Source organism: Argopecten irradians, chromosome 4 (genome assembly GCF_041381155.1).
Source record: "Argopecten irradians isolate NY chromosome 4, Ai_NY, whole genome shotgun sequence".
NCBI classification, from domain to species: Eukaryota; Metazoa; Mollusca; class Bivalvia; order Pectinida; family Pectinidae; genus Argopecten; species Argopecten irradians.
This window is the reverse complement of record NC_091137.1, coordinates 3,110,383-3,122,475: the sequence shown is the minus strand read 5'-3', so window position 1 is coordinate 3,122,475 and position 12,093 is coordinate 3,110,383. Positions and strand designations below refer to the sequence as shown.

General features: G+C 36.9%; 1 protein-coding gene across 1 annotated transcript in view; it reads right to left on the bottom strand.

Annotated features, from left to right (window-relative positions):
* Positions 1–12,093, bottom strand: part of LOC138320377 (scavenger receptor cysteine-rich domain-containing protein DMBT1-like) — a 34,318-nt gene continuing 22,225 nt past the window's right edge. The window contains exons 26-45 of the mRNA XM_069263304.1: positions 11,688–11,850; positions 10,961–11,130; positions 10,632–10,788; positions 10,240–10,412; positions 9,859–10,012; positions 9,329–9,501; positions 8,980–9,130; positions 8,532–8,704; positions 7,950–8,160; positions 7,573–7,745; positions 6,491–6,727; positions 5,978–6,146; positions 5,522–5,818; positions 4,983–5,221; positions 4,616–4,810; positions 4,046–4,288; positions 3,406–3,597; positions 2,887–3,072; positions 2,581–2,740; positions 1–2,035 (exon numbers count right to left, since the gene is read on the bottom strand). Of these exons, the coding sequence (XP_069119405.1) occupies positions 1,945–2,035; positions 2,581–2,740; positions 2,887–3,072; positions 3,406–3,597; positions 4,046–4,288; positions 4,616–4,810; positions 4,983–5,221; positions 5,522–5,818; positions 5,978–6,146; positions 6,491–6,727; positions 7,573–7,745; positions 7,950–8,160; positions 8,532–8,704; positions 8,980–9,130; positions 9,329–9,501; positions 9,859–10,012; positions 10,240–10,412; positions 10,632–10,788; positions 10,961–11,130; positions 11,688–11,850 (3,707 nt within the window). The 3' untranslated portion in view covers positions 1–1,944. The remainder of the gene's footprint in view (positions 2,036–2,580; positions 2,741–2,886; positions 3,073–3,405; positions 3,598–4,045; positions 4,289–4,615; positions 4,811–4,982; positions 5,222–5,521; positions 5,819–5,977; positions 6,147–6,490; positions 6,728–7,572; positions 7,746–7,949; positions 8,161–8,531; positions 8,705–8,979; positions 9,131–9,328; positions 9,502–9,858; positions 10,013–10,239; positions 10,413–10,631; positions 10,789–10,960; positions 11,131–11,687; positions 11,851–12,093) is intronic.

The window sequence follows — 12,093 nt, the reverse complement described above, 5'->3', positions numbered from 1 at the left end:
AAAGGTATTTTATTTTTATTGAAAAATGTAATTTGTCTTCACATGGAGTATTTTCATATGATGAATGAATATCACATACCAGGACTCGTTTACCAATTACAAACTGTCACAAATTAACAACAATGTATATCGTATATAACAAAAGATTTACCTGCTATACATCAATCATCCAATTTCATGTTACATGACTAGGGAAGTAATATTTCATACTTCCTTAGTCCTATGGCAATATTTCACAATCATTCTATCAGTATCGCATGAACCATATGACAATCTCTCTACTCTGTTCATTGCTTCAAAAGAAACAAATAAAACACATGTAATGGTAAAATATTAATTTGGAATGTGATTTTTTGTTTTACTGAATGTGTTTGAGTATACTAATTAAACACCACACAATTGCAACGATTGCAATTAACAATGTTTTTGTGTGATACTTTGGCCTGAGGTTATATTATGTGTGTTAACATATCATACATACATCAGTTAAACAATTACACCTAAATTTATGTAATGCAAAAAAAATGAGTATTATTAATATTCTATGGTATCCCAGTCCAAATAAAGTTGCATTGCGGCGCATTGCTTTAGGAGATAGCGGCGTGATGCCGTCGCCCACGTGTAATGCACACGCTAATGCGTGCTGGATAATATTTCACCTAAACTATACAGGAGAAGGTGACGACACAATGGTATTATAACTAAAGCCTTTCACACTGGTATCACCCTGAGTTTGCTGATAGCATATCGCTTATCTTCGTCTGTGGCATTCTTAAAATATGAATATTTAATACTTCCGGTTTGTGAGAAAACACGCTCTAGAACAAATATAAAAGAATGTTATTTATGCTTTAATGGAATAGAATAAGCGTATGACTTACAATTTATCATTTGTGTGAACAAATTGGTTATATGAATCCCTGGTTGAAAAGTAATGATCTATTTTCTTATTACACTCACAGTAGGCACCCTGCGTTTCAGTATTGACTATGTCTGTTACTCAAACAGACAACGAGCATACAGCCCACGTGGAAAAAGAACATTTAATACAGATGCCAACTGACTATCCTATTTACGAGCTGACGCGAGGAAACGTCATCTTAAAATACATTTTTAAATTTATCGTTAGGCGACACGTTTCCTAGAAATAAATAGGTAAAATTATACTTTAACAATAATTTCCTTACTCACATTTTATAGATAACTAGAAACTTTAATCACATAAACAGTTTAACGTAGGTTTCAATTTTACTCGCAGCAACGCTTTTTACCATAGGAATTGTCCAATACTGTTGTCGGCGACGTTGATCTATGACTCGATGTGGGGACATGATAAGTACACTCGTCGATTAACTCTCGCACACCTCCAATTGGTCGTATGTTGACAGATTACAAATAAACCCCTCTAAAGCGCTATCCATATTGCAAATCTTCACAGAATTAAATTTCATGCGTAACATCGTAAAGCCATAAACATCAAGACGTGGAAATAAAAGCATAATAAATAATCGTGTCTGATGCTGAACAAATCAATATCGTGGAAGTAATGGTACATACGATACATGGATTTTATTAATTATTCACAATTTTACTTCTCTCGTAGCGCTTTGCATTGTTTATGGTCAGTTCAACTCATAATTCTTCTTAAAAAAAAAGAATTTTGAGAAATTGTTAAAATAAACTCGTGTTACGAAGCTATATTCCGCATCTCATTTACAACCTCTCACTCAACACAAAGGTGATGGTATTGATTATGCTAAAATGACGTGCTTGTTCACAATATATCCTACATATGTCGGTCACACACATACCACGAACTTTCTTAACAGATGCCAAGAATTTATATGAAGTTAATATAATACACAAGTAAAATATCAGTGACGTAAGGATCTTAAGTATCCTTTATAAATTAATCTCGGGCTTATAATTTCCTCTTGTGTTGCTTTACTGGTCCGTGCTGCTGTAATTAGGGTTGCTCATTCCTCCCATCTCATAACCTCGTGCTCCGCCGGTGTTCGCTATCAAATTATGTTGCCTGAAAAAATGTTATGAAGCAGCAATTCAATATAACGGTATCTCAGCTAAATCTCATTAAATTTCAATGTTGTAAAAATCCAGTGAATTATTGGGGTGAATTGGTGAGAAAACCGATCATCAAGGCATAATATGATGATCAATATTTGATGTAACAGTTTTCAAAATGTCCCGTTTTTATTGTATTACTGACATTTAGGATTTTGATTCCAATACCGTGACATTATGCTTCAAATACAAGGCTTTGGTATTTGTCTTTCCACACGCAAATTCAGATGCCAAATAACCATTACACAAATATTGTAGAAAGACTAATTGTATCTTTAAAACCTAACTGTTAGCTATACAGTAGTTTATACAAAGTGTCGAAAATAGAAAGAGGACCTTACATGAGAGGTATGTGAACAACTAACTTTATTTCAATAATTTCATACGTCAATAGTCATTATATATGTGGTATAGCAATGAGTGTTAGAATATCTTTATCACTTTTTGCGGCCAGTGTATATGTGGAAGAATATGTTTGATACCTAAGAATGCACTTACATCTTTTTGCTGTACAAGAACACGGCCGCGGCTATGATCACAACTAGTACGATGCCTATAACAGAGCCTGCTACTATTCCAGATACACTGCTTTCGGAAAGGGAAGAGGATGGGGACGCTGCAGCTCCAGAACGGACGGCAGAAGCTGAACCACTGGCACCTTAAGACAAGTAAAAAAAACCATTACACATTTGGAAAGTTTCGTTAAAAAGTGGCGTTATGAAAGTGAAACATTCAGCTTTATAACTTTGTTTTCATAAACCTCCTATATGTAAGGGTTTTATTTTTTTAGATGCATATACTTACCGTTTGAGCAACTGAGTGTTTGACCAGCCCAAACTCCATTAGACTGGCACTGAAGATTGGTAGTACCAGAGATCGCCGCGTACCCGGCGTTACAGGACTGGACACATAATGTCCCTACTGTGTAAGGTGCGGTACATGCTGTAATTTTACCATTTCCGGGTACGAGAGGCTTCGGGCATGTCAGTGCTGTGTAGATACAATAGACACATATTCAGCTCATATATAAATAACAAATAATACTTATGTTTTTTTACCTGATATTTCCTATGAGTCAAATTACACACATGTAGTAATTGATTTCCTATGATAGATATGCAACGGAAACAAATCGCTTGTTTGATTGTTCTGTAAAAGGTCTTTGAGTTACCTTATTCATATTCAATAAATAACTATTCGGAAACGTTAATTAATTTTAATAATTTTTGTCCATACGCAGACGCACGTGTCTACATTAAGACAAAAGTATAACTGCGTCATATATCTGTTTGTGTAGAACAGAGGCTGTTTTTAAATACTTACGGACGCAGGACCTTCCAGTGAGTGTCCATGCTGGGTTTCCGTTTCCGGTTGTGTCACATGACACGTATGAGTTGCCTTTGAGAGTGTAACCTGATTGACAGCTGATCTGACAGGACGCTCCATAGTAAGAGGCACACGATGGTGAAGCAATGACAGCATTGGTAGGCGGGTTGAGAGGGGGACAGGTAAGGACTGAAATAGATCATCATTCCGTGGATTAGAACCTACCTATAGTGATCATGGATTTAATGTAGCAAGCTGTCCGTCATCAAATCTAGACTGAATCGTCCCCTGTATAGCATATGTTGTTAACATTTGCCTTAGAAACACTGTACGAGTAATATTGGGATGGAAAGTTTTGAAGTGCAAATGATTTAATGCATTTTGAAATTGAATATGTTCTATTATGGTGTGCAAACACCATTGATAACAATTAATAGGAATGAAAAGGATTCCATCAAAGGTCCTTTATAATGGTGTAGGAATGATGTTGGTTGTGTTGCTTAGTTTCGAATAAAGTGTCTTCAATATGTTTTTTTTATTTTTTTTGTGTGAATGGTACAATAGTGACAAAACTACATTAATTAGATTCATGACATACTTTTCACTGAAACTCAAAATAGGTATTGTGATGTTGTACCTGTGACCTTGATAGTAAAGCTACATGAGGCGGATTGTCCGGCGGGATCGTACGCCATTACAGTGACAGTGTAGGTACCCGCGCCCAGTGTTGTCGGGGACTGCATGCTCTGGAATACCACCACATTAGCTCCAGAATTATCCGTGGCCGTGGGTTTGGCCCACGTCACAGTGGCGGTCTGGGCTCCCTTGTCGGCGCTTACTTGTATGTTTGCTGGACAGGAAACTGATGGAGGCTGGTTGTCTACACGGAGAAATGTGAATTTAGGGGTCAAAATAAGATATGTCTCGCTGATGGTGTTTTTATCTTTATCTAAACAAAAGGCATTTTTGGCCATAGATTTCAAGTCGTACTTTTAAATTACATAAGCGAATTCTACCTTTTAACGTATTCTTTGGAGAGAATGAGAAGAATTAAAATTATTCTTCTGATTGATGATGTTATCATATAGTTTGAAATGAATTGGGATCAGTCAGTTGTATTGTACTGACAGGTATTATTTATATTGATTCTATATATTTTGCATCATAGTTGACAAACTAATTGTTAATGCTACAAATATCAAATTACCTCGGCAAACGAAATTTTGTCCGTAATTGCTCCACTGACCGTTGGATAAACAGGTAACATTTGACTGACCATACAAGTAGTATCCAGTGTTACAGGACACCTTACAGACAGCACCTCCTCCAGACTGACCAGTGGTACAGTTGGCCGGAGTGATCTGTCCATTCTGTGGAGCTTGTAGGTTTGAACAGGGGACAGCTGTAAAGTACAAAGCATTACATTCATTTATCACATATGGCACTAACCTTATACATATATTTAAAAACCATTTTTAATATCCTTAAACAATAATTCGATTACTACCGAACGTTTTCCATGGTGCGTATACAAAGGGATATTGCATTATAGAAGGCTAATTGGGGATAATTACCTTGTCCACAACTAAGTCCGTTTGGCTGCAGAGTAAGTCCGTCTGGGCAAGCACAGATATGGTTGTTAGCTCCCATAGGCAAACATAAATGACTGCAACCGCCTTTTCCAGTGGAACATCCGTTGGGTCCTTGGAATCCAACTCCATTTTTGTGTGAATGAATATCATTGAGACGCCCGAAGGCTGGCGGACCAAATGTTGTGGGATTTGATCCATCAACACCCATAGTCATAACTGTGCTGTAAATAGGAAACAACACAAGCGGTTAGATATTTGTTGGAGTCAACAAACCTCTACCTCACTGTTTTGTGAAATATTGTTAAATTTTAAAAATGCATATAAAATTTGAGAATCACATTTGATTGTGCTGGAGTACGATATGATACTTCGATTATATGATTAATTAACACCGTGATATTACGTATTACTAGTATCTAAATATATGAAATCATGTAATGACATATTGCAAGTATAAGTAGATATTTCAATAATACTCATAAATAATTAAGGTACACGTTATTTGAAATTATACTTCTTACTTTCTAGACCAGTCGGTGAAATAGAGCTGACCACTAAGTAGAGTGAGCCCAAAGTAATGCGCTATCGGACGACTAGAACTTTCGTCAAGGAGTACAGTACGTTGGCTTCCGTCCAGATTTGCTGACTCTATTTTGTTTAACCCGCCGTCAGCCCAGTATATTTTGTTTCCTGTCACATCTACTGCTATTGCGTTGGGCCATTTGAGTCCAGTGTTGACGATAGCAGTGCGCCCTGTCCCGTCGTAACTGGCCTTCTCTATTCGTGGTATGGCACCCCAGTCGGTCCAGTATATCATACTGAAGACAAATAATTCAGTAGTATTATCATTCTTTGCTTGGTGGGTCGATCATGCTTCTTGGAAGCTTCCAATCTAATATTTAGGCGACCCAATCAGTAAAGTAATGAGTAAACGTGTCTTGCATGATTTTTGCTAATCTTAATAATTTTTAACTTACCCATATTGTGGATCTGCGACAATGGCTCTGGGCTGGTCCAGGTTCTGGTTAATGACTGTTTTCTGGACTGTTCCTGCCATTGTCATGACGATGATGACGTTATTTCCGGTGTCAGTGTAAAACACTAATCCGGACACTATATCCACAGCTATTCCGTCCATAATAGCATCTGGAATACAACCGAATTCAAATGCATAACTAGTAAATTGCTACATTTTTTTAAAATATCTATAATGCACGATAATAGCATGAACACCAAAATAGCTAAACAAGCTATTTATAGTAACTCTGTTTAGAGTTTCTTGGAGATTATAGGATGCCTGTATCTTAAACGACCCCTAAATAATGTGATAATGTTATTGGGAAAGTTATATCAATGATTAAAATCATTTAATTTTTTTAATATGATTTTCAGAGGTCATTACTATCAAAGTCATTTGCTCTCTTTTTTAGACATCTTACTATTCTTTATAAAGGAAACCATAATTTAGATATATTCCTAACATATCTTACTTCGAGACAGCTGTCGGATAGTCTTCTCAGCGTAGCCGTTGAGACCTGCCATACGTATCTGTTTGGAGCCGACGTCTGTCCAGAGGATTCGGTACGTACTTGGGTTATAGTCAATGGCAATAGGGTTGTCATGGTTACTTAGCGGAATGGTCACATAGCTTTGGCTGTTGATATCCATACGATACACTTGTCTCTTTGTGCTATCCGTTATAAGCAAGAAGTTATTCGGAATTTGACCTACAAAAGATATAAATGCGGGCGTTCTATAAAACACACCATGTTATGTTTCATATAATGTTATTTTTGTTTTGAAGATTTAAACATTTTCATTTCAATTTGTATCATGTCTGAAAACAAATTGAAAATACGTTGGGGGTTTTTTCAGGGAAAAATGATTTTATCCTAAGCAATCATTTTGAAGAAGCTTTAATTCCAAAAATTGGTATACGTTAGAAATACAATAGTTTTTTATCTTTATTTCATAAAAGTACATGCTTTTATAAATCATAATTTGTACCTTTTGGAAAATATTTCAATTAATTATATTAAACTTGGTTAGTTGCTAGGGAGAAGATGAATTTGACTTTTACCGCGCTAGCCAATCATGTGATGTCATTAACATTATCAGCGATCATTGTTGTTGACGTCTTTAATTTTGACGCATTACTTTATAACTTTGATTACGGGACAGTAAAAATGTTACAAAACAAATGAATTTTACTTTTCAATTAAATATGAAACATAACTAAACATGGGTCTGTCAGGCACACAAGGATCTCGACCCCCATGGAAGAGTTTGGCCATCAGCCTTCGACAAGCCTCGTGTTAACCAGCCCAAATTTTCATCCGGGTTGAGATATCCATGTCAACTTGATAGGCACATGTAAGATTCTATTAACCGCTTATATTGGGTGATTTCAATATGTTTATGATAACATATATAAACATATCTGTCTCATGCAATACATCCTAATACCTAACTTTTTAAAACCATAGAATTAATATAAAGTGATATACTACAATAACAGTATACAGCAATATTTGTGAGTGGCCTCCCTTAGCATACTTCCGCTGCTACTTACCGGTAGCACAAATCACCCCAGCGTCTTCCTGGTGGCCACAGTTATGAGCTCCCCAGCCATTTGATCGGCAAGCCGTGATGGAAGACTCTGCTCCAGAACAGTTAACATTATCCAGCCATATCTTTCCTGTTCCCTGACCAAATGTAGCTCGAGACTTTGGACTAGCTCCAGTACTGAAGCCATACAACATACAAACTAAATATGAATAAGTATAAAAATTTAGGTTCTCACCATGGACCATAGATAATTTAAAAGCAAAGATGTTCATTCTTTTTCAAATGTATCTAATAGGGCCAAATGGTAAATATCTTAATGATTTTTTCTGACACCTTTTCGATCTGAAAATTCATAGGAACTTTAAAGTGTTTGAATCTCACCTGCTGTAGCCAAGCATCTGGCATATCACACCTGCGTCGCTGTTACTCCAGAGATCATCACACACCGTACCCCATACGTTACTGGCATACACTTCCACTCGACCAACATTAGCAGAGTTGCCGTTGACAAGGCGCACGAACACCTGACTTGGGTTGGGTGTCGATGGTGGGGGGTTAGTGGCATGAGGGGATGTCATCACCGGGGTTGTTGCTGCACAAAGTACAAAGTATGCATATTTCAATCAATCTTTTTGTTCAGAATTGCCACCAGTTTCGATTTTCCAATCTAAAACACGACTATAAAGTATATATAGCACTACTTCTATCATCGCATTTACGTAAGGCCACATATGAACGTTTACAAAGTGCCCCATCTTCAAGTACAGTTCTAGACCTTAGATGTAATTATTCGTTATCGAAACCCCCAATTTACAAATGACGAACATATTCATATCCGTTACATAATGCAAGGAATCATTCATACCTCAGAGAAGTGAAGATTAATGTTTTATGATACGATTACAATTTGTATATACTCTAAGACTACATGTAATGTAAATACCGTTTTTTAGATTGACTCACTTGCTGAACACACAACGCCGATATCTTCTGTGTGTCGACAGTTGTTAGATCCCCAGGCACGATGTCCACACATTCCAATGGACGTTTCGTTCCCACCACATCGAAGATCGTCAAGCCATATTTGTCCAGTTCCTGCTCCAAAATAGGCTCTTGACCTCGAGTATGCCCCAGCGCTATTGTAAAGGTATATAATTAAATCAAAAGATATCTCAAAAAACGACTTTCATAAAACAGACATTGCATTCATGTATCAATTCTTTCTTATACGTAAGGCTATTAACCATTATTTAAAAAACTGAAATAACTTTATGTTGGAAAATCAGGCATACGTAGGGTCTTGTCATACATGATTTTGCTGAATACATAACTAAAATAAAAATAGTTCTATCAGCTTTATAATAAGCCGTAAATATTCGTTATGCACTATTTGTAGATGTTTTGTACGTACGTTGGGTAACCAAGCATACGACAAATGACTTTAGCATTGGCGGTCCCGGTCCAGTAATCGTCACAGACTGTTCCCCACGTGCCGTTGTGTAGTACCTCCAGACGCCCACTCATACGGTTTGGTCCACCAACCAGGCGCATCGGGATCGAATCTGTGATCAATAATATTAAAGTTTGTACCAATGTAATCTTCTCCATAGACTGAAAGACATTTTTATCTTCCTAAATACAATGATAAGAATTGGAGTGTTAAGTATAATCGCTGTCTGTATTTGAAATCATTAAACATTTTTATAAAATTAAAAACAGTTTAAGACTATTGAACCACATGGACAGTTGGAGATACTTACCAACATGACAGATAACACCAACATCCTCATCGTGGGTGCAGTCGTTATTACCGAAAGGTTTCGATGCACATTGAAGTATGTTACTTTCTCCGCCAACACAATGCACGTCATCCAGAAGTATGGGGCCACTGCCTGATCCAAAGAACGCGTTTCCCTTGGCTACAGCTCCTGTCCTGAAAGTCATAGATACACATTATATAGCGTCAATACGGATTATTTTGTCATGTAAATTAGATGTGCAATGATTTTGGAAAACATCACCGTTTTTTGTGCCAATTAATTAACTAAAAGCCTTCGCGTGAAAATTATAACAACTGTTAAAAATGAAAAACGAAAGAAATCGTTGATCATTTTGTTTCTAATGAAATGGACTACGTGATGCATTATTTCAATTGCAGTTATAAATACGTAGCCATACTTTTGGCGTTGTTATTGCATGATCAATTCCTTAATACTTTGCAAAGCAGAATAATGACAAAGAACATGTCTAATGTTTGTTTGGTGTCTGAGTAATGGTTACAGAAACAAACCTGCTGTATCCCTGCATGGCGCATACGACGCCGGCAGTGACCGAGTTAAACTGATCGTCACAGACTGTCCCCCATGTGTTGTTGACTCGGATCTCCACTCGGCCCTGGTTGGGATTTCCACTGGGGTCCACCAGTCGGAGAGGAACTGTCGTAGCTGTAAATAGGATGAAGTAATGTTATCTTGTCTGGCACAAAATAGATAATTATGTATATTATGTATTATCGGTATCCGAAGAACATTATCTACGTTCCTTGTTATTAAGAACTCCCATTCCGATAATACGTTTAAGTTATGTTTTATAAGTTTCTGCTATATGTTTAATTGTATTAGACGCAAGATAAAACAAGGCATCATTGCAAAGGTTTCCATGTACTGCTTACTTCTACAAACTATCCCCAAGTCTTCGCTGTGATCACAGTCATTCCGTCCCCATGGCTGATTAAAGCTGCACGCATCTAATGATATCTCCGTGCCCGTACACCTCAGGTCATCCATCCATATCCGCCCCGTACCGGATCCGTAGAATGCATTGCCTCTTACAGATTGAAGGCCTCTGGTAAAAACACATTTGCACAATAAGAAACAGAACGACGCATTTTCTTGATGATGTTGTCATTGCTGTTCTCTTTAATGTTATACAAACTAAACGGTCATTGATATAATCATTGTTATTCTTAACTGAAAAGTTTATTTTGTCATTTATACACTTGTTAGAATTGCTGGTCACTGGTGTGATGTTTGAGGGATAAAACCAAAGTTATTACATACTTACCCTGTGTATCCCAGCTGGTTACAGACGACGGCAGCGGTGTGGAAGTTGGTCATGTCGTCACAAACCGTCCCCCAAACTCCCGCATGGTATACTTCCAGACGACCCTCGTAGCGACTCGGTCCTCCAACCAGACGGACAGGGGTCACTTGAGTGCGGCCTGAATGACAGAAATATGATTGCAGTATACTAACGAATTAATAATAACAATAATTAGACATATGCTATTTCAATAATTTATGGACAGTATCATGCCTTATCTAAGGACATGTCAGAAATTTATACCATTCCTTGTTTAGCGGGGTAACTGAGAGAGGTATCTGTGAACGTACCCGCACACACGACGCCCGCGTCCTCGGAGTGACGACAGTTGTTAATACCCCATCCTCGATTGCCACACTGCGCAATACTTGTCTCGTTGCCTTTACAGTTGACATTGTCCAATAGGATAGGCCCTGTGCCTCGCCCATAGAACGCCCTGGATTTGGCAACAGCTCCGATACTGTAAATCAACAATATCCAAAGCTGACACGAAATACAAAATCTAAGTACGTTATTGGCCTTATTGAAGTTTAGCCTGGTAAATACAATATAGAGCACCATCAATACAATTTGATTTTAATCATTTATTAGTTTTGGTTTGTTTTACAACAAATTCTAATTATCCTTAATTTTTGATATTGAAAATATTTACGAATTCCATAGAAATCATTTGTATAGTTTTTCGTCACTGATTTCAAGAGATATTTATTGTAAATTTTGCAATTGGAATTATTATGTAAGATCAAAGAAAAAATTGACGTCAAGTTTTGTTATACTGCAGATGTTCGTTTATTGTACAAAATCAATAAAAAGAGAGAAATATTTTAAATTTATCGGAACAAAGAGTAATAATTTCTGCAATTTCAATGGCGTCTTATTGAATACAAAATCTTGATATTAAATTAAATTGTCAAAATCCATGAAATGAAATATGATGTTTCCTGTTGTACCGTCTCTGTTCATTATAAATGAAATTGATTGTAAATTAAATTGATTTACCCTACAAATAATACTTACGTTGGCTTTCCAAGCATACGACATATGACCTTTGCGTCCACGGCCCCCCAGTAGTCATCACAGATGGTTCCCCAGGTATTGTTGTAAAACACTTCTACTCGACCTTCGTTGCTATTGGAGCCATTCACAAGTCTAACCTGCACGTTGTCCGTGACGGTTCCAGCTGTAAAGTGTTCAGAATATAACGTTATGTTTAGTGTTTGTTTATCTTACTAATCTGTAAACCAATATACAGTTTCGTAATCCATATTTATAAGTGTGCTCTCATTTCTAAATGTCTTCTAGAGAATAATTGTTATGATAAATAAAGTATTGTTGAACTTAATCAGAGTTGGATATTATATTGTGTTTTTAATCAAGTCTATATTTGTTACAGGAAACTAGAAATGAAACACTAGACGGCCGG